This window comes from Canis lupus, chromosome 11, assembly GCF_048164855.1.
Source record: "Canis lupus baileyi chromosome 11, mCanLup2.hap1, whole genome shotgun sequence".
In the NCBI taxonomy this organism is placed as follows: Eukaryota; Metazoa; Chordata; class Mammalia; order Carnivora; family Canidae; genus Canis; species Canis lupus.
Genome location: NC_132848.1, coordinates 19,254,972 through 19,281,929, shown reverse-complemented (window position 1 = coordinate 19,281,929; position 26,958 = coordinate 19,254,972). Strand labels below are relative to the sequence as shown.

General features: G+C 57.0%; 1 protein-coding gene across 5 annotated transcripts in view; it reads left to right on the top strand.

The window, feature by feature from the left end:
• SHANK3 (SH3 and multiple ankyrin repeat domains 3) overlaps positions 1 to 26,958 on the top strand; it is a 49,016-nt gene that overhangs the window by 5,865 nt on the left and 16,193 nt on the right. For all 5 annotated transcript variants that reach the window (XM_072843344.1, XM_072843347.1, XM_072843348.1 and 2 more), the window contains exons 10-20: positions 5,185 to 5,458; positions 8,506 to 8,699; positions 9,699 to 9,812; positions 14,972 to 15,047; positions 15,334 to 15,416; positions 15,900 to 16,024; positions 16,126 to 16,258; positions 17,213 to 17,293; positions 21,454 to 21,477; positions 24,972 to 25,102; positions 25,634 to 25,718. In XM_072843344.1, the coding sequence (XP_072699445.1) occupies positions 5,185 to 5,458; positions 8,506 to 8,699; positions 9,699 to 9,812; positions 14,972 to 15,047; positions 15,334 to 15,416; positions 15,900 to 16,024; positions 16,126 to 16,258; positions 17,213 to 17,293; positions 21,454 to 21,477; positions 24,972 to 25,102; positions 25,634 to 25,718 (1,320 nt within the window). The remainder of the gene's footprint in view (positions 1 to 5,184; positions 5,459 to 8,505; positions 8,700 to 9,698; positions 9,813 to 14,971; positions 15,048 to 15,333; positions 15,417 to 15,899; positions 16,025 to 16,125; positions 16,259 to 17,212; positions 17,294 to 21,453; positions 21,478 to 24,971; positions 25,103 to 25,633; positions 25,719 to 26,958) is intronic.

The window sequence follows — 26,958 nt, the reverse complement described above, 5'->3', positions numbered from 1 at the left end:
CTTAGGTTGAGAGTGGGGTTGAAGTCAGGGTCAAGGCTCATTCCTTTTAGGTCATCTGAAGGGTCAGTGGGGCACATGGAGCAGTGGATCTCAGCCACTGACCCTCAGTGTGTCGCTCCTGTCTGGTGCAAGAGCCACTTTGCGTGGCTCATGGCGCACTTCAGTAGGATAAGCTCACGTAAACAAAACACAGTGGTGGGTGTACAAATTGAAAAGGAAAGAGCGACCTTCAGGGCACGGAGTCCTGAACCAGTGCACTGGGGGGAGCCCAGTGTGTGCCTGACTTGTGGTCCCAGAGGAAAACCAGGAGATGCCACTTGGTCTTGACCCTAGGGCGGGCAGGAAGGTGGGCACAGCCATCCCACTGGAGCCTCAAGGAGGCCGCCACCCACTGCTACAGCAGTGGTGGATGCGGGACCTGTCCTGGGAACCTGGCCTTCTCTAAGCGACCCCTTAGAGAGCTAAGGCGACCCCTCTAGCTAGTTGGCCGAGGATGCGCTCCCTTCTTAGCTCCCTCTGTCCTGGGTGGACCACGTTTTTCTGCCCATGGTTCTCTCTGGAGCACAGACTCCTGGCTCCCGTTTCTGCCAGGGTTGCAGTGTCCTCATTAAAAAAAAAAAAAAAAAAAAAAAATTAAGTGACAGTGGGTAGCAAAGGACTAGGGCTGGTCTGTTGTGAGGTTAGGGTCAGGGCTGGGGTTGGATTTTGGACTAGGGTTAAAATTAAGGTCAAGTTCATGTTTCAGGACTCTTCCTCTGCAGAGTCTCTCCAGAACAGACTTCCTCCAGGGAGTCTTAGTTATGAGTCTTTCATGTCCCAGGAAGGCCAGGGGACCCTGATAATGGATCGAGTCTCCAAGGGGGGGGGGCACGCAGATGCTCCACAGCTGCAGCAGCTCCAGCACAGCTAGTCCCAGTAGGTACATGCTGAGTGGACGACTGAGCTAATGACTGGGCATAGGATTTGGGTCCAAGTTCTGCTTGGGAGAGAACCATGGTAAGATTTGAGGTTTGATTTGGGGACAAAAGACAAGAGTGAGAGCTCAGGTATGGTCTGGTTGGGGCTGGTGAGTGTTTTGGAGGTGGTTGTTAGCCTGGGAGAGAACCCTGGTTTGTGGACATGTGGGATCCCCTCATCTTGTGATTGTTCGACCATGGGAAAGCTGCTCAGGACCTCTGTGCCTCAGTTTATCTTAAGTAAAATATGGTTCTTTATGGTTATTTGTACATCTTTCTTTTCTCTGATCTCATGTGGGATTTGACTATGTGTCTTGACTCTGGCAGGTGACCTTGGTCCAACTGGTTGGTGGGAGGGGGGATGTCTGGTCCTGGCCAAGAGAGAGGAAGGCTCCAGCTGCTTGATGTGGACAGAGATGCTAGGCTCCTCGGGTCACCAGTTCTACAGCTTACTGTCTGGCTAAGGGTGTGCTTGCCAGGTTGGAGTTAGGCATGTCATTGCTGAGTTGAGGTACAGAGCGGGCGTCCCTGTGTGGGCATTGGCTTTGTGGGCCACGTGCCCTAACCTGCTCGGGTTGTCGTGCATACACTCGGGTGACATGGCCACATGTCCCTGGGCCACAGGTAATAAATATACTCTTGAGTCTTTGCTGCTATAAGCCTTGTTATCTCTCTCGTTTACTCTCAGTAAGCCCTCAAGGAATGATTAGCATTAGTCCATTTTTATAAAGGGGGTTTAGGGCAGAGGCTGTCTTTGCACCTGTCCTTGTCATCCCTACTCCCTCTGCACGTCTTCACTCCAAGGACACTCCCTTGATGACAGTCACAAGTTGCCCTGTCTGTCCTCCCAGCTGGGGGACCTGGGTGGGTCTGCACACAGAAGAGCCGGAGGGAGTCTCTGCCCATCCATCCCCAGGAAGGGGGCCCTTGTGGGGGGTCTTGCCTTCCAGGGACAGGACCCCTGGAAGCCTGTTGGCAGCCCTCTCTAGACTGATAGGCCTGAGGCAGGGACCCTGGCCTAGGAGCAGCTACCTCTGCTTCTTCACCTCTGTTGCCTTGGGCTGACCCAGGGCCCCCAGTCGCCGTCGCCATCTCTCCCGCACGTGCTTTCAAGCAGCAGGTTCCCACGGACGTGCTGTCCCATCGTGCCCGAGGGAAAGTCTCCTCACACTGGACCCAGGGACCTTGTTAATGTAAATTCTGACTCAGTGGCTCTGGGTGGAGCCTGAGAGTCTGCATTTCCAATGAGTTTCAGCTCCGAGGTGAGGCTGATGGTCCATGGCCCACGCTTCACTAACAGGAGTCTAGGGCTTGGCGAGTGAGGCCTTGCGGGCCCAATTCAGCCAACGATCTACTTTTTTTTTTTTTTTTAATGGAGGCTTTAAAATTAAGGATTTATGTTTCATTTAGAGTTAAATTCACGTAACATAAAATTAATTACTTTAAGCTGAATAATTCAGTGGTATTTAATACATTCACGGTGTTATACATCCACATTTATTGAATTTCAAATATTTTCATTCCTCCAAAAGGAAGCCCTGCATACAAGAAGTAATTACTCCACATTCTCTTCCCCTTTAGTCTCTGTCAACCCTTAACATACTTTCTCTCTATAGATTCACCTGTTCTAGGTATTTCACATAAATAGAATCATACACTGTGTGACTCTTGGTGTCTGGCTTCTTTCACTCAGCTTGTTTTCAAGCTTCGTCTACGTACGTTGTAGGACGTATCACTACTTTGCTCTTTTGTATGGCTGAATAATATTCCATTGTTTGTATATATAAAATTTTGTTTATCCACATGTGCTTTAAGAGGACACTTGCGTTGTTTCTACCTTTCAGCTATTATGAATATTGCTGCTATGAACATGTGTGAAATGTATTTGTTTGAATACCTGTTTTCAGTTATTTGGGGTGTAAACTTAGGAGGGGAATTGTTGGGCCATATGATAATTCTATATTTAACTTTCTGAGAAACTGCCAACTTGTTTTTCACTATTTTACGTTCCTACCCGCAACATATGAGAATTTCAAAGTCTTCAAATCTTTGCTAACACTTGTAATCATCAGTTTGGTTTATATTTCATTTTTAATTTTTTTACTATGGCCATTCTAGTCAGTGTGAAGTAGTATCTCATTGTGGTTTTGGTTTGCCTTTCCCTAATGGCTAATGACATTGAGCATCTTTTCATGTGTTTATTGGCCATTTGTATATTTTCTTTGGCGAAATGTCAAGTCCTTTGCTTATTTTTCAATTGGTCATAGAATGAGTTAGGAAGTATTCTTCCCTCTTCTAGTTTTTGGAAGAATTTGAGAAGGATGGGTTTTAATTCTTAAGTGTTTTGGTAGAATTCACCAGTGAAGCTGTCTGGTGCTGGACTTGTCTTTGTTGGGAGATTTGTGATTACTGATCCTTCTCTTTGCTTGTTACAGGTCTGTTTAGATTTTCTATTTCTTCTTGAGTCACTTTTCATAATCTCTGTTTTTCTAGAACTTTGTTCATCTCATCTAATGTATCTCATTTGTTGGCATACAGTTGTTTGCACTAATCTCTTTTAATCCTTTTTAATTCTATAAGATTGGTAGCAATGCCACAGTTTCACTTCTGATTTTAGTTAGTGTCCCTCTTCTCTTTCTAAGTGAGTCTAGCTATAGGTTTGTCAGTTCTGTGGATATTTTCAAAGAACAACTTTTGTTTTTGTTGATTCTATATTTTGCTCTCTGTTTCATTTATCTTTGTCTATCCTTATTTCCTTCCTTCTGCTAGCTTTGGGTTTGGTTTGCTTCCCTTTTTCTAATTCCTTAAGAGGAGCACTTACGTTATTGATTTGAGAATTTTATTCTTTTTTTTTTTTTTTTTTGCTACAGATTATTTATAGCTATGAATCTCCTTATTGGCACTGCTTTTGCTGCATCCCTTAAGTTTTGGCATGTTTTTGTTTTTATTTTCTCAGGGTGTTTTCCTTCTGATTTGTTTTGGCACACTGGTTGTTTAAGAGTGTGTTGTTTAATTGTCACGTATTTGTGAATTTTTTAAGTTTTTGTTGTTGTTATTGTTCTTGAGTTCTAGTTTCATCCCATTGTGATTGGAAAAGATACTTTGTGTGATTTCAGTCATTTAAAAATTTATTGAGACTTGTTTTTGTGGCCTACCATATAGTCTATTCCTGGAAAATGTTGTATGTGCACTTGAGAATAATGTATATCCTGCTCTTGTTTTCTGTAGTGTTCTATATACATATCTGTTAGGTCTAATTGGTTCAAGTTTTCTATGTCCTCACTGATTGTCCCTCTCGATGTTCTACCCATTATTGAAAGTAGGGTGTTGAAGTCTTAAATACTATTATAGAACTGTCTATTTCTCCAAATGTGTTAATGTTTATTTCACATATTTTGATGCTCTGTTGTTTGGTGTATATATGTTAATAATTGTTAATATATTTGATGAATTAACACTTTTATCAACATACAATGTCCTGTGTCTCTTTTAACACTTTTTAAGTCTGTTTTGTCTGATACAAATATAGCTACTTAGCTCTCCTGGTTACTATTTACATGAAATATCTTCCTTTATTCTTTTATTTTAAACCTGCTTGTGGCTTTGGATCCAAAGTGATTCTTTTGTAAATAGCATATATAGTTGGATCATGTTTTTTAATCACCATCTGCTTTTTAAATAAAGTTTTATTGGAACTCAGCCACACCCATTTGCTTATATATTGTCTGTGGCTGTTTCTGTGCTACAGCAGCAGCATTGAATCCTTAGGACAGAGGCTATATAGCTTGCAAAGTCTGAAATAGTTACTATCTGATTCTTTACAGAAGTTTGCCAAACCGTGATCTAGAACATCTTTTACGGTTTCCCTCGTTATAGTCAACTATAGATGGTCCAGTACAGCAGTAGCCTGGTGAGATTTGTCGCATGTGGCCTGTTCTGTCTCTGCTGAAGCCTGTGAAATGGGCAGTTCCAAGAGCAGATCTGAGCATGCCCAAGACCTCATTTGCCTGACAGGAGGAGCGCCTTCTGCCCCTGAAGCTTATGTTAGAGGCAGTTTGGGATGTGACCCCCAGTGGTAGCTTCCGACATAAGCTAACCCAGGACTGAGGCAGTTCCTGGGATATAGGATTTTAGTTTAAAATCTGGAAAGCAAACCAGAGTAAGTTGAGAGTAAGAGCCTTATCTGGCTGCCCAGAGTCTCATCTGTACCCCCCCATTCCCACCCCAGTACCATTCAGGGAAACCCCCAGTTATGCAAAGCGGCGGCGGCTGGCTGGCCCCAGTGGCCTGGCCTCCCCTCGGCCCCTGCAGCGCTCAGCCAGTGACATCAACCTGAAGGGTGAGGTGCAACCGGCAGCTTCTCCTGGACCTTCGCTGCGAAGCCTTCCCCATCAGCTGCTGCTCCAGCGGCTGCAGGAGGAGAAAGACCGGGATCGGGATGGTGACCAAGAAAATGACATCGGTGGCCCCACAGCAGGCAGGGGCAGCCAGAGCAAGATCAGGTAGGAGGGCTCTGGGAGGCCCTGGCAGGGTCTGGGTGGGTGGGGTGGGGGCACCCAAGCAGAGGAACCAGCATGAAGAGGCAGGGAGAGACCTAGTGGTGCCTGGCACCTCCCCAATGATGAGCTGAAGCTTGAGGTGGGGGGCTCCCAGGACGCCCTGACAGGCCTCCCTGGATGGGAAGGGAAAGAAGGTGAGGCCCTGTTGGCTGGGGCAGGCTCCCCCATTCCGATCGGGTGGGAGCTGGACTTGCCCCGAGGGGAGCTCAGGGAGGACATTGGAGGAGAGGATTTGGCCAGCGCTGTGCTTTATGGAGGTGCCTGCATTGCTAGGAGGAGGGGAAAGGCTGAGATGAGGCGGGCTGGGTGGTGTGTGGTTAGGGTTAGGGAATGGAGCTTCATCTCTATGAGGGCTTGAAGCCTCTAGTGACCCCTAGCCCTGTCTCCAAGGGGGGCAGTCTCTGGCTTTCCGCAGCTCCTCCAGCCCTGTATAACAAGACTCTCTGGCTCTCTCTTTACCCCCTTACCATTAGCACTGGGACCCCGAGAACCGGGGTCATGGGAGGGACCCCATGAACATGGCATCCCCAGAACTTAGAGGAAGAAGCCTTGGCTAAAGCCAAGGCCCACCACTAGCCTCGGTGGGCTGGACAGTGGGGAGTGGGAGGGTGGGCTCTGCAGGTAGATGGCTGGGGTCCAGTGCAGAGCTGGCATCTGCTGACTGTGTGGCCTTGGACAGGTCGTCTAGCCACTCTGTGTCTGGGCTTCTCATCAGTAAGGTAGGGCAATACCACACAGTTGTTTCCTTTGGGAAGCCTTCTGGAACCTGAGCAGGTGAGGGGTCCCTACTGGAACCTCCTGGCCCACAACACAGTCCAGACAATGCTGGGTAGGGCACCTCTCCTCCTGGACCTTTGATGGCAGGAACTATCTTCCTACAGCTTCCCCAGAGCCAGTTACATAGAAGGTGCTCAGGAGACGTTGTTGAATGAGTTACATAAACAGCATTTTGTTTTCAAGATGACAGCTGGGCTGAGCATCATGTGTGGATCATTTCACTTAACTTTGGCCACATATGAGACTGTGTTCCATTAATACCATTTTACGGATGAGGGTCCCGATGTTCAGATTGGGTAAGGGACTTGTCTAAGGTCACGGAGCTAGGAAGCAGCGTAACTGGGCCCCGGTAGACCTGGTTCCCAGATTTTCTAAGCCTGAGTGTTGAGCAGAAGGCTTGGGTGCAGCAGGAACTTATAAAAGCAATTTCTTCCTCTGCCTTTGTCCCTGCTTGTGCAGCTGTGATCTGTGATGTCTCCTCTCTCCGTGTCTCTGCCCAGACTCCAAGGCTGTCTGTCCTGCTCCAAATCATCTCAGTTCTCCCCCAGAGCTTTTGCATGTCCCATGGATTTCTTAAGGCTAGGACGGCACAGGGGCTAAAAGTACAAACTTGGGGATGTTTCAGTGTCAGAAACGAAAACGTGTTAGATGCCCTTGTTTTCATTTATTTTTTATGTACTCATTTATCCTTTCGACACACACACAACTGAGACCTGCTCTGTGTGGGACGGCAGGATATTACTATTTTTCTACATTTACTAGGTGCCTAGAGTGCCAGACACAGTAGGAGCTAATGGCAGGGAGTCCTAGCAGCGTCAGAACAGCACTGACCGCTGGGGCCCAGAACTAAGCAGCAGTTAGGTGGGCAGTGGTTCAGGGAAGGGGGCTCCAGCTGAGTGGCCAGGAGGGGGCCGGGGAAGTGTGGGGCACCCTGGAGGTAGACCTCTGGGGAGAGGTCGGCTGGTGGAAAGTGGTGGTGGTGAGGGTATGTGGGGGGAGGCCGCGTCTCCCCCCCCACCGTCACTCCAGCGCCCCCTGTGGGCGGGGCCTGGTGTGGAGCCCCTCGCTGCCCGCCTTGGGGGGCCCAGTGCCCCGGGCATCGCTGCGGGGTCTTGGCCCAGGGACCTGTAACTTGGTACCTGGACGGATAGGTAGGAGTAGAGCAGGTGAAAGGTAGGGGAGCACCATGAGTTACGGGGGGCGGGGGGCGAGGGGTGGAAGGTGCCCTCCTCCCCGAGAGCCTGGCCGCTGCCTGAGGGTGCGCCCCCGGCTGCCTGGGTACGAGGGGCGGCGGGCGGAGCAGCGCAGAGTGCAGGACCTGGAGCCCTGGGGGCGGCACGGGGATGGTGGTGGGCCTGGAGCCCCGGGAGCAGGTGTGGGGGTGGAGGAGGGCGGAGGCCTGAGCGGGGAGCGTCCCCTGGTCCCTGCCCCCGCCCCCTGGGGAGCCTCCCCACGCCCCCCGCTCTGCCCCCCCAGCCCCCCGCCCCCCGGGGAGCCCCTCCCCGGCTCTGCTTCCCCCGCCCCCCGGGTCGCCCCCCCACGTCCCCCCCGCCCCGGGGTCCCCCAGGCCCCGCCCCCCGGTCCCTCCTAACCCCCGTCCCCCTCCCCCCGGGGAGCCTCCCGGTACCCCCCTCGCCCCCCGCCCCTCCTCGCCCTCCCCGTCCCGTCCGCCCCGCCCCCCGGTCCCCCCCCGTCCCCCTTCCCCTCCCCCCGGGAGCCCCGCCCTCTCCCCGGTCCCCCCGCCCCCCGGCCCCCCCCCGGGGGCCGCCGCGGTCCCCCGCCCCGTCCTCCCCCCCCCACCCCGGGGCCGCCGCGCAGTGGCCGGGGAGGCGCGGAGGAGGCCGGCGCCGCCGCCCGCAGAGGGAGGAGCCGGCCGCGGAGGAGGCGGGGCGCGGGGCGGGGGGCGGCCGCGGCATGGAGCGAGCCCGGCGCGCCCGGGAGCGCAGCCCCGCGGCCCCCGAGCCCTGAGCGGGCGCGGCTCGAGCGCTGGCGGGAGCGGGCCGGGCGCGGCGGCGCGGCCCATGGAGCGGCCCCGGGCCGGGCCCCCGGCGGGCGGGCGGGCGGCGGCGGGCGGCGGGCGGCGGGCGCTGCGGCGGCGGCTGCGGTGAGGCCGGCGGCGGGGCCGGGCCGCGCGCCATGGAGGCCCCGGGCGCCGGCTTCGCGTGCCCGCTGCCCCCCGGCATCGCGTCCGTCACCTACGTGTTCGTCTACAGCCCGAGCGGGCCCGGCGGCCCCGGCGCGCCCCCCGGCCCCGGCCCCGCGCCCCCCGCGCCCCCCGCGCCGCCGCCGCGGGGCCCGAAGCGGAAACTTTACAGCGCGGTCCCCGGCCGCAAGTTCATCGCCGTGAAGGCGCACAGCCCGCAGGGCGAGGGCGAGATCCCGCTGCACCGCGGCGAGGCCGTCAAGGGTGAGGGGCCCGGGCGCGGGCGGGGCGGGCGGGGCGGGACTCGAACTCGGAGCCGCGGCGCTCGCGGGACGCACCTGCCCCGGGGGACTCCCTGGGTCGCCGCGAAGGGCTCCGTGTCAGGGCGCGGGCCTGCCCCGGGTCCCTCCGCATCCTCTGTCGCCCTGGGTTCCCTGTTGTCACCACCCAGGCTCCTCGCATTCTGGGGTGTTTCTGTGTCACGATGGAGGTCGCTGTCATGGGAGGACCCCGTGCCATCGGGGACCTTCCTCCCATGACGGGTGTCCGGGGTCACTTATGGGACTTCCTCGTTGGAAATCCTCGAGATGGGGCAGGGGGCCTGTCCCACTGTAGGGGACACCTGGGACCGTTACGTGGGTGGCTGCGTGTCGGGGAGACTTCTGTCACTGACGCTTCCAGTGTTCTGGGGGGATCCTGTGCCATGACAAGCTCCTCTCCTTCTGGGGGCGCCTGTCATTTATGGGGTCCTGTCCTCACAGGGGCCTCACGCCCATGGGAGCCTGAGGAGACAGTTGTGGGGCCAGGCCCCCCTTTGGTCCATCGTGTGGCCTAACCCCTTGGCCACAGCACAATGACCCCCGAGCCTCTGGCGGTGACCCCTGGGGTGGGCAACAGAGCAAGGGTGGGTGTTGGCTCAAGAGCTGGGGGGAGAGGGCTTCGCTGGGGGGGGGGGCAGGAGCAGGACTGTGGCCCTTGCCTCTGCCTGTTGTCCCCCCTTGAGTGTGTCCATCTGTGTGTCTTTCTGTCCCCCACATGCCTATCCTGTGCTGTGTCCATCTGTTCATTCCTATCTCCTGTGTGGATCCCAAAATCTTCCCAGGGAAACAACTGGGAGGCTGAAGGGAGGGAAGGGGAGAGGAGGAGAGAAAGGGTCAAACAGGGGGGCGGTGGGCAGAGCCTGCACCTGGGGTGGTGGTGGCTGGGGTGGGCTTCTGGAGGTCCTGCTCTGCCCTGACGGCTCTCTGGCTTCTGTCCCTCCAGTGCTCAGCATTGGGGAGGGCGGTTTCTGGGAGGGGACCGTGAAAGGCCGCACGGGCTGGTTCCCGGCCGACTGCGTGGAGGAGGTGCAGATGAGGCAGTATGACACACGGCATGGTGAGTGACCCCACGTCCCCTAAGCAGCAACCGAGGGGCACCGCCCCTTCCAGCTCCCCTGTGGTCTCGTGTGGAGCCGAATCCGTGGATATTCACAGAGAAAAGAGTACTGTAAACTCAAACACACATCCGAAGTGGACACAAACTTGTGTCTACGACAGACACGCAGCACACACACACCCTGTTCGGACCTAGGGGCACATGCTGGCGCTTCACAGCCGTAAAGACACGTGCAGCCTGCCCGTAGGACGCACCTCGTGATTATGCCTCTGTGATCCCACGGGGGACTCCCAGTGACCAAACCCGCCCCCCCCGGTACATAGTCCTTACAGAAATACTGGGTGTTTGGAGTGCGAGATTCCCGTGTGGCTGGCAGACGGTAAAGAGGTCAGTACGAGAAAAGAGGCGTCTTTCCAAAGTGGACAGATTGTCCAAGTGGGCAGCGCAGGGAGGCCTGGACTAGCCAAGAGGAAATGAGGCCAGTTGGGCCCAGAGGGGCTGTCGTGGGTGCCTTGGGGCCAGCATGGTCTGAGGGCAGCAGGTGGGGGATGTGCTGCAGCCTCAGCCTGGAGGGAGGATGTGAGGGCCAAGGCTGGGGAGCAGCTTTGCTCAGTCCTTGCTGACTAGCCTGGGCCTCCAGAAAGGACCCCTCCAGGTGTTGGGATCTGAGGTGGCTGCTCCTTTCACAGGACCCCAGGCCAGGGCTTGCTGTGTGTCTGTCACGGGTGTACCCTTGTGATGGGAGGAGGTCCCCCGACCCATGAGTGTGATTTCTGCCGTGGAGAACTGGTATCCCAAGGGAGCCCCCTCCTGAGTGGTGGCCAGGGGTGGTTACCAGCAGCGTGTCTAGATCCGGGTGTGTGTGTGTGCGTGCGTGCCTCCCTCTGCACCTGGAGGGCTCGGGCCCTGGCTTGAGGGTTTCCCAAGCGGAGCCAGCCCCTGTGTGGCCTGGACCTCGGCCCTATGTGGAGCAGGGCCGAGGCCCAGGGAGGCAGAAGTGCGGCTGCTGACCTGCTCCTGATCAGGAGCCTTTACTCCCTTTCTCAACCATTTCCTGTCTTGCCCTGTCGGCCCTTCTGGTGGTTGGGAGCTTGGAAGGGACACCCACCCCCTGCTGTCTGCCCGTGGAGGGTACGTGGGCCAGTGTGTCCAGCTGGGGAGTGCTTTCCGAGGTTTGGGTCCCGGTGCCAAGTTCACGGAGGAAGGCGGGGCAGAAGGGGCCTCTGGGTCCTGTGCCCCCTGTGTGCGGGTAGGGACTGGGTCCTGTGCCCCCTACGGGAGGACAGCAAAGTCTCTGGTTTGACAACTGTGCAGACCCAGAAGTGGAGTCTGAAGCTGGGAAGGAAGCTGGCAGCGGAGAACAGCAGCAAACGTTGATTACATGTTTGGTGTGTGCTGGGCCCTGCGCTGGGAGTGGGGTCGCAGAGGCTGGCTCCGCGTGGAGACGAGCAGGTGTGCAGTTGCAGCAGCCACGTCGCTGTGTTCCTGCGACCGCTGGGGGCCCGGAGGAGCCCCCGGGGTTGGCCCAAAGGAGTCGGAGAGCAGCCCTGTAGGACATAGGACAGCTGGGAGTCCGCGGGGTGGTCAGCTGATGGGGATGGGGGGCAGAGCCTGTTTGCTGGAACGTGGCCTGGTGTTCTAGATCTACACGTGCTGGCATCTAGCATGCTCCTAGCTGCGTCAGGGTGTCTGGCATAGTTATAAGTGCTTTTACGTATGAGAATTCACTGCCTCGTCCCGGCAGGTCTAGGAGGTGGGGGAGATGGGGGCGGTGGTTCCTCTCTAGGAGGGCAGAGTCCCGTGTGCGCTGTGGGCAGTGGCCTGCAGGGTCCGTGCCATGGCCACCACACCTCGGGGGCTCTGGGTGAGTGAAAGTCGTGTGTGCACGGAGGGGTGGCGGGGCTGCTGCAGGGAGTGTGAGGCCGGTCAGGTGGCCGTGCGACCAGGTGGAGGAGCTTTGCAGCTTCTGGCAGTGCTGTGGGAGATGTCTGCCTTTTGGATTGTGCGGGGCATTTAGGATTGGGGCGAAGGCCCAGGCAGGGCAGAGAAGGAGGTGGAGAGGGCTGGGGTGGGCTAAAGCTCCGGAGATGGGAGAGTGCGAGGAGCAGCCTGGGGAAGGAGCTGTAGGCCTCAGGGCAGTTGCAGGGCTGCCAGACCAGGGTGGCTCTGGGGTTTGTCCCCTGAAAGAGTGTCAGGAGGCACCTGGAGGGGGCAGGTGGGCAGAGGGGGAGAGGCCCGAGGGGGCTGCCTGCTGCAAAGGGGTAGGAGTAATCTCTGTCCTCAGCCAAAGACCCAGCTACCAGCTGCTCTGGGCAGATAGTCCCTGACCTGGGACCCAGGGACTGGGTTCTGCCAGAGGCCGGAGGGCAGCCCCGGAATGGGAACCTGCTTCCAACAGGCTCAGATCCAAAGGAAGATCTGTTTCTGAGACTGGAGTGGGGACAGAGAAGGACTTAGAAGCCAAAAAAGGGGCCTCTGTGCCAGCATGTGTGGGCCAGGCTGGTTCCCAGGGTCATCAGGGTGCACCTCCCTGGCACCTGTCGGGAGCAGGAGGGCAGAGAGCTGAGAAGTGAGGGGGAGCCCTGTGCACACAGAAGGGTCTGTAAGACACCTGGAAGGCCCTGGCCAGATCCTCCCTCTCCTCCCCCTCCTCCTCGCTCTCCCTCCCTCCCTCCCTCCCCCCTCCCCCCCTTCTCCTCCCCCTCCTTCCCTGTATTTTCCAGTACTTGGAGGGTCTACTGTGTGTTTTCACTTCAGCTGGCTTTTATCTGTCTGATTAATAAAACTGGAAAGTGAATTTGTGTTATGTAATAAATATAATTTGTTTGGCAAAATCTAAAAACTGGAGGCTGATGAACTGTGGAGTCTGAGGAGGTCCTTCTGCAGGCGGGCGCTATGAACATCGTGAAGTTGGGTCAGTATGGAGAAGGGCGTGACAGAAGCAAGAAGGGGTCCGAAGGCCCCCCCGTCCCCCTGCTCCGGCAGGGACAGGGCCTGGCCTGCTCTGGTCTTGGGAGCGGCAGGATGGCGGGTGCAGGTGCATGACAGGCAGTGTGTGGGAAGAGGAGAGAAGGGAGCGGATGAGCTGTTGGGAGGGTTAGGGTGATAAATCACAGGCCGTCAGAACCTAGAGGACCCTCCAAGGAGAAGTTTCCTGTTCTACGAAGAGAGGCTCAAAGGGATCTGTTGACTTACTGAGAGTCAGTCAGACTAGTGGCAGGGTCCTGGAAGTGGGGACAGTACTTTTCCTGATACCAGCGTCTTGTGATATGGGTAGGAATTCTTTCTTTTTTCCACCCAGCCATGGCTCCATCTCCTCTTGTCTCTTGACTTACTCACCTTTCCTGCCATCCGTCTACTCTTCTGTCAACCCACCCAGCCAGCCTCTCATCCACCTACCCAACCATCTATCCATCTATTGATCAATACGTTAATCAAACCACCAACACAGCCATCCTGTCTCTGCCAACGCACCAGCCCACCTATCCACCCATTTACCCATCCACTACCCTTTGATCCATCCGTAGCCTCCTAACCTGTTTTCTTTCCCTCTGTCCACTTCTATATCTCTCCTCTGATCTGATCTGTTCTACCTGTCTCTTGTTCCATCCGCCCATCTGTCCGTCCATCCATCCATCTATCCATCTACTCAGCCAGTTGTCCACCTGTCTATCCTTCCAGTTAACATTTAGAGGGCCTGTTCTATGCCAGGTGCTGTACTGGGTGCTGGGGTCACAGAAATAAATGAGACGGTTCTTATCTACGAGGAGCTCACAGTCGATTGTAGGTTCCTTCTCTGATCTCATTTCTTCTGTCTCTCTCTTCCTCTGCTCCAGCTGCATAGGCTGCTTGCTGTCCCTTGAACATCCCAAGCCAGTCCTGCCATGTGGGCTTTGCCTGGTGTGCCCCTGCTGCCGGGAAGCCCTTGTCCACAGAGTCCTCAGACTGCTCCCTGCCGTGCCGTGCCCCTCCTCACCTGTCCCTTCCTGATGAACCTTCTTGTGACCATCCTAGAACTGTAGACCTTCTCCAGACCCCTGTCCTGCTTGCTTCTCTCCCAACATTTGCTAGCATTTGCCATGTTACGCATGTACCTGTTTCCTGTCTTCCTGTTCTCCCTCTTCAGATAGATGGTAAACGCCACGGGGTGGAGGCTTTGTTCTGTTCTTTGCTGTATTCTCAGAGCCTAAGACAAACAGTGCTTGGTACACAGTAGGCGCTCAGTAAATACTCGTTGAATGAATGAATGAATCTTGAGAAATGCTAGAATGATAGGGAATGGGAAAAGAGCTATGGATGAAATAGGAGGTGGTGGTCAAGCCATCTTGGGGGCCTTCCAGGGTTCTGGAGAGCTGGAAGCCAGGAGGGGCAGGAGTGAGGGCTAGGATGCTGGAGAAGAAAGTCTGGAACAGGGGATTGTGGCTACAGGTGTGGACTGGAAACTGCAAGCTTGCGGGAATTCGGTGAGGCCATGGGTAGCGCAGAAGATGGGCAGCTGCCCAGCCCTGTGACCGCTGTGAAGGACTTTGAGATCAAGAGTACAGACGGGACAAGGCTCTGTGGGATGCAGTGATGTAGGGGAAGGGGACCTGGCCCTACACCTGGATCTCCTGCGTACTCAGAGATTGGCTCTGGAGGAAGGGACCCTGGCAGGCTGAGCGTCAGTGGGCTCTTGAGAGAGTTTCAGTGAGGCCAGAGTGACTTCTGTGCCAGTGTGTTTGTCTACAGCATGACACTTGCGTGTGACTACGGTTTCATACACACACGCCTACGTGAACACAGCACTTACCCATGACTGGTCATGGTAACAGGTCACACATGTGTGTGATGCACCTTCTTTGCTCAGCCTTGGGGTTTACTGACACTCTCTGAAGATGGCCCTGGCCTGGCCCCATCTGCTGTGTGCAGCCACTCAGGAGGCACCTGAGCTGAAGCCCCTCCTCATCATAGACCCTGACCCTGAGAGGCCAGGGTTTCCAGCATGGTCCTCTCAGCCTTCTTACCTTCGGACCTTTGGGTCCCCCACATCAATACCAGGCCAGGGATGTGTGTATGTGTGTGTGTGTGGGGGGGCCGAGGCTGGTGACCCGCATGGTTGAGGGGCAGTTCAGGTCAGGTGGAGGATGTGGCCCTCCATCAGCTCCTGAAACTCCCCTCAGAAACCCGGGAGGACCGGACGAAGCGCCTTTTCCGCCACTACACAGTGGGCTCCTATGACAGCCTCACCTCACACAGGTACAGGTGGAGGCGGGTGGGCAGGTGGGCAAGGGCAGGCATGCATGCGGATGGGACGTCAGACACGGAGGGAGGACGTACGCTGGTTGAGGAGGCCTGGGGATGAGGAGGTCAGAGGACAGGAGGTGCTGCCCACCGCTATCTTCTGCCTTCCTGTGTGGTCCAAGGGCAGCTGGCGGGGTGGGCTGTGCCTGTGGGGTCCTGTTTAGGGCACACCCAGGGTTGGCCTGGCCTGCTGTGCTCTCTGGCAGGGCTCTCCTCACCCCTCCCTGCTTTCCTCCACCAGTGATTATGTCATTGATGACAAGGTGGCCGTCCTACAGAAACGGGACCATGAAGGCTTTGGTTTTGTGCTCCGGGGAGCCAAAGGTAATGAAGGATAGGCGGCAGCATGAGTGTGTAGGGCTGGAGTGTCAGGCCAGCGGGGCTGCACATTGCCCGGGTATTTCTGGTCTCTGCTCCTCCTCTCTGCTCTCCTTCCAGCCTCACCCCTGCCCCACTCCCTCCGTCCCCGCGGGTTTGGCCCCTGCCCCCTTGCCTTGCCGCGATACGCTCCTTGGCTGGCCCCACCCCGCCTTGCCCCTCTGCTCTGACTGTATTCTTGGTCTGGAATGTCTCGGTACAAGGCCGTAGTCCCTTGGCCCTGGCGGTCTCCAAGACCTCTACTGGAGCATGTGTAGTGGAGGGGGAGGCCTTTGTCACGGGGCGGGGGGAGGATCTGTACCCTGGGCAGCCCTGCCCGCTCAGGGAACCTTTGTTGAGCGTGGCGAGCCACCTGTGGGAGGTTCCTGTGTGGCAGCTGCTCCCAGCTGGGCCATGGTCCCTAACGCCCACCGCACCCCTGCCCTGCAGCAGAGACCCCCATCGAGGAATTCACGCCCACGCCCGCCTTCCCTGCGCTCCAGTATCTTGAGTCGGTGGATGTGGAGGGTGTGGCCTGGAGGGCCGGGCTGCGCACAGGAGACTTCCTCATTGAGGTGAGGCTCATCCTTACCTGTGCAGTCAGGTGGGGCGCTGACCTCCGAGCCCCGAGGTGGACACACCTGGCACATCCCCACCACGCGCCTGTCTGTCCCAGGTGAACGGGGTGAACGTGGTGAAGGTTGGCCACAAGCAGGTGGTGGCTCTGATCCGCCAGGGCGGGAACCGCCTCGTCATGAAGGTTGTGTCTGTGACAAGGAAACCCGAAGAGGATGGGGCTCGGCGCAGAGGTGAGGGGCCAGGCTTCAGACCTCTGTGCTCAGACTGTCCCCTCTGACACCTGACTTTAGACCTTTGACCCCAGGCCCACTTTCCTCTCCCCACCCCCTGACCCTAGACTGTTGACGTCAGACGCCTCAACCTAGGCAGTGTCTGCCTTCAGGGCCTGGTGCCTTCCTGACCCCCATGTCAGACCGCCAGAACGCCAGCCCCGGCCCCCAGCCTCTGACCCCTGACCCCACTTGCCCCTCCTCAGACCCCCACCCCCTCCTTCCCGGCGTCCCCCCAGCCCCTGGCGAGGAAGAGCCCTCCTTCCCGACACTGCCAGCAGCTGCCTGGAGGCCGGGGTTGCCATAGCAACTGTGAGGTTGACGCTGCCGCCGCTTATTGTCGGAGGGAAGGGGGAGGCGGCACCTGAGGGAAGAGGAAAAGCGTCTTCTCCCCGCGACGTCGCGGCACAGCCTGGGCCCGGGAGGCCCTGCCAGCCTGGGCTGCCCGGCCCCGGTCCCAGCTCGGCTGCCCACAGCCCAGTCCCCAAGGGGCAGTGGCCTCCAGGGCCTGGGGGGAGCCCCGGAGCAGCAGAGGCCCCGCCTGCCGGGAGACCCCTCCCAGCCCCCACCTCATGGCTCTGGTGCCCCCTGGCTCAGCCCTCGGAGCCTGCTGGGTGGGCACTCAGGCGTGAGCTGGCCGGCACTGTGACCCCCACTTGGGCCCTTGACCACCTGCCTCCTGAGGCCCCAGCCAGCCACCCTGGCCCCGCCGGGCCCTTGGCACCCCCTGAGCTCCCAGCGCCATGAAGAAGTTTGCATCTAGCCGCAGCCTGAACAAGATCCTGGCGCAGTGCGACTCATCCTCACGGGAGTACGAGGAGATCCAGGCGGTGGAGCGCAAGTGGCACCTGCACCTAGCCACGCCGCGCTGCCTGCTGCTGGACAGGAGGTCCAAGGCCTCCCTCTTCTTTGCAGCCCCACCGCCCCCCAAGAGGGCCCCCAGCACCACGTTGACTCTGCGTTCCAAGTCCATGACGGCAGAACTTGAGGAACTTGGTGAGCAGCAGGGGTGGACAGTGGGCAGACAGCCCAGGGGGGGAGGCCAGGCAGTGTCAGCTGGGGCCATAGCTAGGCAGAGACAGAAGGGAGGAAGGACAGACATATGGACGGGTCAAAGGTAAATGGGTGGGTGCTGGAGTGGTGAGGAGGGGAACGGCTCGCAGATGGCATGAGGGCTGGAGATGGGCAGGAAGCAGGACCTGGCCCACCAGTATGTTTGTGTGCATGTGCACCTGCTGCCTCTGGCTCTGCACACCTTCAGTTTGACTTTACTCCTTCACTGCATCAGAGTGAGGAAGGAGCAGGGCTCCTGGGCCCTGTCCCAGCTCTGCGGGCACTAGCTGTGTGATCTTTGTGCTTATTTTTGCCTCCTTAGCCCCTGTTCACTCGTCAGCTAAGGAGGGGTTACAGTGAGCTGCTGACCTTACAGGGCTGTGTGACCATCACTAGTGTGATGATAGGACAGACCCCCATGAGCTACAAGAGACAAATAAGAGTGTGTCAGGGCTTTGATGGGGCATGTTGTGGGCATGATTCTGGGATGACCCCCAATAGCCTCACTGTGGGCATGTCTTGATATATGTGACCGTTAGTAGCTTCATCATAGGCATGTCCAGATAAATATGACTGTGTCCTGACATATGTGGCAGTTAACGATGGGCATGTCTCAATATACATGACTGTTGGCATGCTCTATCTTCCTGTAATTCAAACCCAGTTCTAGTCCCAGACTTTACTGTGGCTCTAGCCTTAGAAGCAATGCTGCCTCTGGTCCTGGGCTGAGTTCTGACATAGTCCTGGCCACAGGAACGGCCCCGATCCTGGTTCTAGACTGACCCTCAACCCTGGGTTCAGGCTTTGTTCTTCCCCAGCCATGGAAAGAACACTTACCTGTCCCCCAGAATTACTGCTGACCTTATTAATAGAGTGATCCTTGACCCTGTCCTGGCCACAGGTTGAGCCACCTCCCCTCTCCCCTCCACCCCATTCCAAGCAGGTACTCTTGACTGCAGTGTAGGAGGAGGAGGGCAGCCACCAAAGGGTCATACTTTTCTTCTCCATAAATATTCTGAATAGAGTAAAACTCAAAAATAGATAGCTAACTCAAAACAAAGGAAGAGGAATTTCCCAGGTCTCAAGAATGAAGAGAGAAATTAGTTAAGAAAGTGAGAGGAAGTTAGTGTCCAAAAAGGCTTGGGACAGTGTATACCCTAAGGGCAGTGGTCGGGGCTCTGAAGCTTCTGCAAAGCCAAGACATGTAGCCATGAACCCATGAGAAGTGGGAAAACTGGAACCGAGCCCAGGGACTGGCATTAGCATGAAAAGAAATGGAAATCATAGAAGAAAAAGAAAGACACAAAATAAAGTGTTTAAATACAATGTTTGGGATGCCTGGGTGGCTCAGTGGTTGAGCGTCTGCCTTCAGCTCAGGGTGTGATCCTGGAGTTCTGGGATCAAGTCCTACATCAGGCTCCTTGCATGGAACCTGCTTCTCCTCCATCTGCCTATGGCTCTGCCTCTGTCTCTGTGTTTCTCATGAATAAATAAATAAAATCTTAAAAAAATGCAATGTTTAAGGAAACTAACAACTCATAAAGGACAGGACAGTACAAAAAAAAAAAAAAGGAATAAGCAGAGTTTAAAAGGACTGTTACTGAAACAAAAAGTATAGTCCCTGAGATGAAAAAAAAAATCCATGACTGAGATAAACAGTATACTAGATTCAATTGAAGAAAGAAACCGTGAATTAGAAGATCATTCTGAGGAAATTACCCAAAATGCAGCACAGAATGTAGGGAGATGCAAACTATCAAAAGCAGAGAAGAGATAATGGAGGACAAGTGAGAATATCCGGGTCTAACGAGAATTCCAGAGGGAAAGAATGAACTGATTGGGGAAGAGGCAATATTTGTAGAGTAAATGGCTAAGAATTTTCTGAAATTGAACAAGGACATGAAATTCTATTTTGAAGAGGCTCCAAGCAAGGCAATAAAAACAAATCTACATCTAGATCTGTCATAGTAAAACCTCACGACCCCACAGACAAAAGAAAATTTTTACCTACCAAAGCAGCTGGATAACTCAGAAAGGATCAATGGCTAGAATGGCAGCAGACTTCTCATCAGCAATAGTAGATTCTAGAAGACGATGGAAAAATAACCTAAAAGTCTTGAATCAAAAATGCCTTTCCACCTAGAATTCTATACCCAGCTAAACGTGCTCATTGAAGAGTGAGGCAGAGAGGCCAGTAGACCTCTGGCCTCAGGGTCACAAGGGTCCAAGACTAGCCATGGGGAACTGATCCATCACACTGATGGAGGCTCCAAACTGATCAGTAAACCAGTATCAGTGGGTGGCTGGGTCTGGCTAGACACCAGACCAAGGCTGTAGTGGGTGGGTCCTGGGAGTCTCCTTCCAGAGGCTGTCATGTCATGTCACGTAGCCATGTTCAGCTACATGTTCAGAAGGGACCCTCCAAGTTCTGCTTGAAGAGGTGCATGGGCATCTAGGGACCAGGGGACTGAGCCCCATGGAAACAGAAGAGTGGCCTTCCACTCTGTGGGGTGCTTCTGTGTGAAGAAACCAGTGAGTAGAAGAAGAGCCTCCTTCCTCTCTGCACTGCTCTGGGGCACTCCTGCTGCTGGGTGGCAGGATTAGTCTACACACCCTTGTCTTCCAGAGGGGCTTGCTCTTGCTGCCTCAGGTCAGCATTGTTTCCACCAGGTTTTACCCAAGCAGAGTCTGGGGGAGGACAAAGGGACAGCTTAGCACAGAGCCACCACCCATACTGCTGAGTGAGGGGTCATAGCTTTTATTGAAGCTGGACCCAGACTCTCTATGTAGCTCCCTTCAGAGAAGGAGACGCCACTGCTGCCCCTGGAGGAGAGCTGTTCTGGGAAGCCAGACCACTGGCTGACTTTCTCTAGGTTTGAGGAAGCCAGGCCAGCATCAGGGTTTCCCCAGGTACCCGAGGGATCACCCCATGATCCAGCACTTGTGCTTTTATAAGACGGAAATAAGACCTGTTGGTTCATTACCAGCATAAACATGCCAGCTCTCTGTTGCACTGTTGAGAAGTGATAGAAGCTGTTAGGGTGCTGTGGTCTATTGAGAGATGACTTGAACATCTGGAAAGAAAGGAAGTGTGAGGCCACAGAAAAAGCAGGTGGCAAAGGTGGGAGCTCATGCCCAAGTGGCTTCTTGCTGCTCGGTGGGTGTTGGGGAGAAGTCAGGTCCTGCGGGAGGGAGAAGAGGTAAAGAGCATCCTGGTGGGGGATGGTGTGGGCAGAGGCGATGCCCAGAAAATGAGGGCCTGGGGTGGCTGGCAGAAATGGGAACGAGAGGAACAGGTTGGGGTAGGAGCTCTCCTTGTAAGTGGGGTGGCAGGAGGAGGAGGAAAGGTGGGACACTCTCCGTGCCCTTCGGCATGGGGGGGACTCCTGTGGTCACCACATATTCACCTGCTTGAACCAGTAATATGCTGGGGCTGCAGAGACGGTGGAGACTCGGGACAGGGAGGGCCTCGGAGGGTCTGAGCCCCTCCTGTCCATCTGCTTTCTGGAGAAGTCTGGAACTTTTGGGTCACTTTTTCTCTTGCGATGAGAATGCTGGGGCAGGTGCCATGCCCGCGTGTGGTTCTTGATTGGCTGTGGTCTGGCAAACACATGGGCCTGCCCCTTGCTGGAAACGCACTGCACAGAACACTCAGGGGTGATCACTGAAACTGTCAGTGGCCTCTGAACTTGGGTGTTTGGGGGGGGGGAGGGGTTGCCTTTTTTCTGAACAGTTGATGGAACCAAGTGTATGTGGCCATCTGCACATGTGCGTGCATGTTTGTGTGTGCATGAGCGCATCCATGCATGCGTGTGAGTGGAAGTGCATGAATGTGTGTGCATGTGCTTGTACGTGCACGTGCACAAGCATATGTGCCTGCTCGTGGTGGTTTCTGCCTTGAGTTTCAAGCCACATACGAACTCGGCATTTGGGCACAGCTGCCCCTTAGGGTCTGATGGGGGGTGTAGGCAGGGAACCTGGGAGGTCCTGGCTGTTGGGAGGGCTGGGAAGTGGGAAATATGGGAAGTGGGAGAGGGAAGGGGCCCGGATGCTGAGGGACGAAGCCTGCCTCTTACCCCTTTGCTTTGTTTCTTGATTGCAAGCCTCCATTCGGAGAAGGAAAGGGGGTGAGTCATCTGCTGGGTCCCCAACTTTACCTGATCCCCGTACAGGGAAGTTTCTGTTCAAGTCAGGGGGCCTAGAAGCTGGGGCTGTGCCTCCCTGTTGGCCTTGTCCCTGGGGATCTGGTGTGGGTACAGCGGAGGGAGCTGGGGAGGGATGGAGGGGGAGTTCCCAGGGGTGTGGCTCTGTGGGGATGTGAGGGCCCCAGAGGCAGCCTGGGGAGGCAGAGCAGTGCCACTTCCTGGAGCTGGGTGGGGCAAGGGTTCAGCGGGCCCAGCTGGGGGGTCTGCTCAGCTCGGGCCTATGCTTTCTTGCTGTTTTCTGGGGGCTCCTTGTGCCTGATGCGTGAATCCCATTTCTGTGCCGACTCTTTGTGGGGTCAAGCCCAGGGCTGCTGACAGTGCCTTCTGAGCAGGGGTCTGGGCCCCGTAGCATGGGAAGGGGAGCTTGGAGCCCCTCTGCCCAACATAGCCTGGGCTGCTGACCTCACCGCCCCCTGCCCCTCCAGCAGTTCCCCTGTGTCCTTCCAGGCTCCTTCCTATATGTGTCCAGCCTCCATGTGGGGGCAGAGTCTGAGGTCCTGCATCTAGTGAGGTCTCAGGATCTGGCCTTTGCCAGCCTCCTCCATGTCTCGAGTGGACAGGGGACTCTTCTTGGGCTGAATAGGAGTCAGAGCCGGATGGAAGCCTGAGGTGGCTTTGCGGTCTCAGGCACGTGTCTGTGTGCCTGGTGTCTGCTCCTCACTTCGCCGTGCCAGGGAAACACTGGTGCCCCGTGTCTGGGCCCTGACTCTCCAGCATGGCCTGCAACCTGACCCTCAGAGCTCTCCTGTTGCCCCTCCCCCAGTGCCAGGTGAAGTGCTCTCCAGGTATTAAAGCTAGGTCCCCTCTAGGGACGCTTTCCTTCGCCCTGTGAGACAGACACACAAGCTATTTCTGGAACAGTTTGGTTGTGTCCTTAGCTCATTAGCGGGGCTCCCAGGGTGCTATGCTGTGGCCTGTGCACTTCTTTAAGTTGTAAGGGAAGTGTAAGGGAAGTGACGTGATAGTGCATTGCTCCTGTGGCCCCTCATTCCTGCTCGGGCTCCGGTGGCTTCAGCATCTGTGTCCCCACCTCATGCGGGATCCTTACACCCGGTGTATGTGAGGCTGACAGGAGTGTCCCTTCCCAGTGCCCCAGACCTGCTTCCTAATGGATCTTATTTTCTTTTTTAAGTGTCTAAGATAATTTATTTAAGAATTTATTTTCTAGGGGCACCTGGGTGGCTCAGTGGTTGAGCATGACTCCGAGGTCCCGGGACCGGGTCCTGCACTGGGCTCCCTACATGGGGCCTGCTTCTCCCTCTACCTGTGTCTCTGCCTCTCTCTCTGCATCTGTCATGAATTGAAAAAAAAAAAAAAAAAAGAGGTATTTTCTAATAATGGTGGGGATTGTTGTCAAGCTCACCAGGTCGTAGTTTGCAGAATTCTTGCTTCTTTTCCTTTTGGAAAGCATTCTTGCCGGGGCTCAGCACTGTTCTCCACGTCCAGTGGTACTTGCTCTGCTGACTTCATGTGTACACTGCTTGGTTTCACCTGGGCCTAGAGATGCGGCTTCTACACCCCACGTGCCCCACGGAAATGTTTCCTCTCCACTCATGTCTTTATGTCTGCAGTTCCTGGATAACACGGTTGTGAAGTCTGATTTCTTACTGGATCTGTGGTCTGGAGCACTTTCTCTCTCAGAGCTTCATTTCTTGGGTAAAACAAGGGCAGTATCAGCATCTTCTTTGTATGGTTTTAAGGGATGAAGGGTCATGGGAAGCTCTTCTAACTGGAAGTCACCAGGGACTGAATGAAGGGTAGTGATGGTGATTTCATCTTCCAAAGGGAAGTTGCCTGCTTATCACCCAGACAAGAGGACGGCCCTCTCACGAGCCCTCCCTGCGGCGCTGGGAGCCACGCATGGGGCCTGCGAGCTGGTCTGCAGGTGGATTTGTTGAACTCCCGTGCTCTTTGGGGCCCAGACTGGGCGCTCGGGACATGCAGGGGAGAGGATGGGCTCTCCTGGGAGCCCGCCAGCTCTGCAGGAGCTGAGGTGTAGTGTGTCTTCGGTGCTGACGCCGAGCCAGGCGGAACTGGAGCGCTTTTTGCGTGTGGGTCCATTCTTACAGCCGTCGCTGAAGCAGCTGCCGTTTTCACGACTGCTTCGTCAGATAAGGAAACTGAGTCACAGGGAAGTTAAGTCAGGACAGACTCCGTATGCCAAACGGGTCCGGCCTGGGCTGGGTGCTGGCAGCTGGAGGGACTGACTTCTTTCCCCTGGCAGTTGCTGGGTGGGCTGCAGAGGGAGAGCCAGGGGGAGCCGGGGAGGTGTTGGCGAGGTGACGGGGCCCTGGTGACAGGCCAGGCTGGCCCCGACACAGGCCTCTGGGGTTGGCAGAGGCTCAGGGATGAGTGGGGTGCCGTGGGGCCGCCGAGGCTCGGGAGCTGGCCCCACCGCCGCTGGGCTGCACGAGCTGCACCCGACGCACGACCCTCGTGCCCGCAGAGCTGCTGGTTCTCACACACGTGCTTAACAAAATTTTCAAGTCACATGGATAATCAAAAGCCCCACTTTAAAAAACATTCAACAGCTTTAATAAAAAACAAGCAAACAGAGCTTTTCTTTATGATGGATTTGGGAAGAAGGCTGCGTGAGGCCTTCTGGTGCCTTTGCCGGGCTCTGGCCTCATTTGCCTCGCAGGGCTGCTGGGAGTCCCTCCAGCCCCCCACCCGCCACCCCCCACCTCTCCCCCGCCAGCATCGTCCTCTTCTCCCACTTCCCACCCATCGCGGGGCTGCTTCTCTGTGGATGAAGTTTTTTGGGCCTCCTGGCCTCAATGGGAGTCGTCTTTTTAGGTCCCTCACCCGGGACTGTGACTTCTGTCTTCAGTAGTATCCCGTCCATCCGTTCCGGGCTTGTTCTGTCTTCGATGGGCACCTGCTGTACACTGGGCCTTGTCCGGGGCTTGTCCTGGGCTTGTCCTGGCCCTTGTCCTGGGCCTTCTCCTGGGCTTGTCCAGGGCCTGTCCTGGCCCTTGTCCCGGGCCTTGTCCTGGGCCTTGTCCTCGGCCTTGTCCTCCAGGAACGGCTTAGCTTGTGGTGCAGCAGAGCCACAGACACACGAGAGACACCAGGTGCTGAGGACGGGACGGGGAGAAGGGAAACAAGTTCAGAAAGCCTTTGGGCTCCAAGCATGCTGTTCCCCTCCCCCACCCCCAGGTCCTCTCCCTTGTGGCCAGTCAGGTGTGTCCTGGAGTGCAGTGGTGACCTGGACGCCCCTGAGCCCACGGCGGCCCGGCTGGGGTGGGACTCAGAGGGGATGCGTGATGCTTGGCTCCCAGGCTCCCCAGGCTCGGGTCCGGAGGAGGGGGCGCAGGGTGCCGGGCCCCGGGGGGAGGACGCAGCAGTGGGGCTGCACGGGCATGGGGCAGGTTCGGCATCCACGTGGCTGAGTGATGCCTCCCTCGGCTGTGCAGAGAAGCTGGATGAGATCCTGGCCGCCGCCACGGAGCCGACCCTGAGGCCGGACATCGCGGACGCCGACTCAAGAGCCGCCACTGTCAAACAGCGGCCCACCAGTCGGAGGATCACCCCTGCCGAGATCAGCGTAAGTCGCCCCAGCAGCTTTGGGGCCCGGGGAGGCAGGGGGTGGGGGGAGCTTGGGGGTCCGAGCTCCATGGCCCCTGCAGGCTGGCTGTGCATTTTTCTGGGGTGGGAGTCCATCACTTGGCCCCTGCTCTCCAGGGCTGGGGGTGAAGGGCCTTGTGGCTTCCCTTGCACGCAGGGCATCAAGCCCGCACAATGGCCCCAGTTTAACATCTCGCTGAGCTCTCACTCCTCACACTGTGGGTTTCAGGAGCCCTGCACAGCCACACCCTGCACCACCTAGACGCCCCCCAGCCCTGTGGGGGCACCTCTTGTGGCCACTCCCCCAGCGGCATCCACAGCCACCCTACCCAGCGCTCCCCGCTCCCCGCGGGCAGGGCCTGCTCGCAGTCCTGGCTCAGGGCTCCGTCAGTGCCAGTGCCCCTGGGGTGGTGTATGTTTGGTCCCAGGCTTAGGAGCATGGCTGGGGCTGGGTGGAGACCTGGGGGCCCCGGTGCCCCAGAACCTCCGTATAACCCACCAACTCCCACAGTCTCTGTTTGAGCGCCAGGGCCTCCCAGGCCCAGAGAAGCTGCCCGGCTCCCTTCGGAAGGGGATTCCACGGACCAAGTCTGTAGGTACGGTGGGAATGGGGCCGGGGTGGATGTGGGGCTCGACGACCCTGTCTCCCAACCCTCTACTGGGGTTTCCAGTTTTTCCCCCGAGAACTGCTCTCCCAGGTCACAGCCCAGGAATCTCCTTCTTTGTGAACGTATGTGGGTCAGTCCTTCCCCCAGTCCAGAGACACTGTGCGGAAGAGACCTTGATGCTTCCTTTCTCCATCCACTGTCCCCCTGTCCAGCAAGAGACCCCTGCCCCCCATCCACCTCTCCCCGTCCAGCATGTGCCCCCTGCTCCCCATCCACCTCTCCCCGTCCGGCGTGAGCCCCCTGCTCCCCCGTCCACCTCTCCCTGTCCAGCGTGTGCCCCCTGCTCCCCACCCACCTCTCCCCATCTGGTGTGAGCCCCCTGCCCCCCCGTCCACCTCTCCCCATCCAGCATGTGCCCTGCTCCCCATCCACCTCTCCCCGTCCGGCGTGAGCCCCCTGCCCCCCCGTCCACCTCTCCCCATCCAGCGTGTGCCCCCTGCTCCCCATCCACCTCTCCCCGTCCGGCGTGAGCCCCCTGCTCCCCCGTCCACCTCTCCCTGTCCAGCGTGTGCCCCCTGCTCCCCACCCACCTCTCCCCATCTGGTGTGAGCCCCCTGCCCCCCCGTCCACCTCTCCCCATCCAGCGTGTGCCCCCTGCTCCCCATCCACCTCTCCCCGTCCGGCGTGAGCCCCCTGCTCCCCCGTCCACCTCTCCCTGTCCAGCGTGTGCCCCCTGCTCCCCACCCACCTCTCCCCATCTGGTGTGAGCCCCCTGCCCCCCCGTCCACCTCTCCCCGTCCAGCATGTGCCCCCTGCTCCCCATCCACCTCTCCCCATCTGGCGTGAGCCCCCTGCCCCCCGTCCACCTCTCCCCATCCAGCGTGTGCCCCCTGCTCCCCATCCACCTCTCCCTGTCCGGCGTGAGCCCCCTGCTCCCCCGTCCACCTCTCCCTGTCCAGCGTGTGCCCCCTGCTCCCCACCCACCTCTCCCCATCTGGTGTGAGCCCCCTGCCCCCCCGTCCACCTCTCCCCGTCCAGCATGTGCCCCCTGCTCCCCATCCACCTCTCCCCATCCGGCGTGAGCCTCCTGCCCCCCCGTCCATCTCTCCACGTCCAGCGTGTGCCCCCTGCTCCCCATCCACCTCTCCCCATCTGGCATGAGCCCCCTGCCCTCCCGTCCACCTCTCCCCGTCTGGCGTGAGCCCTGTGCCCCCCCCGTCCACCTCTC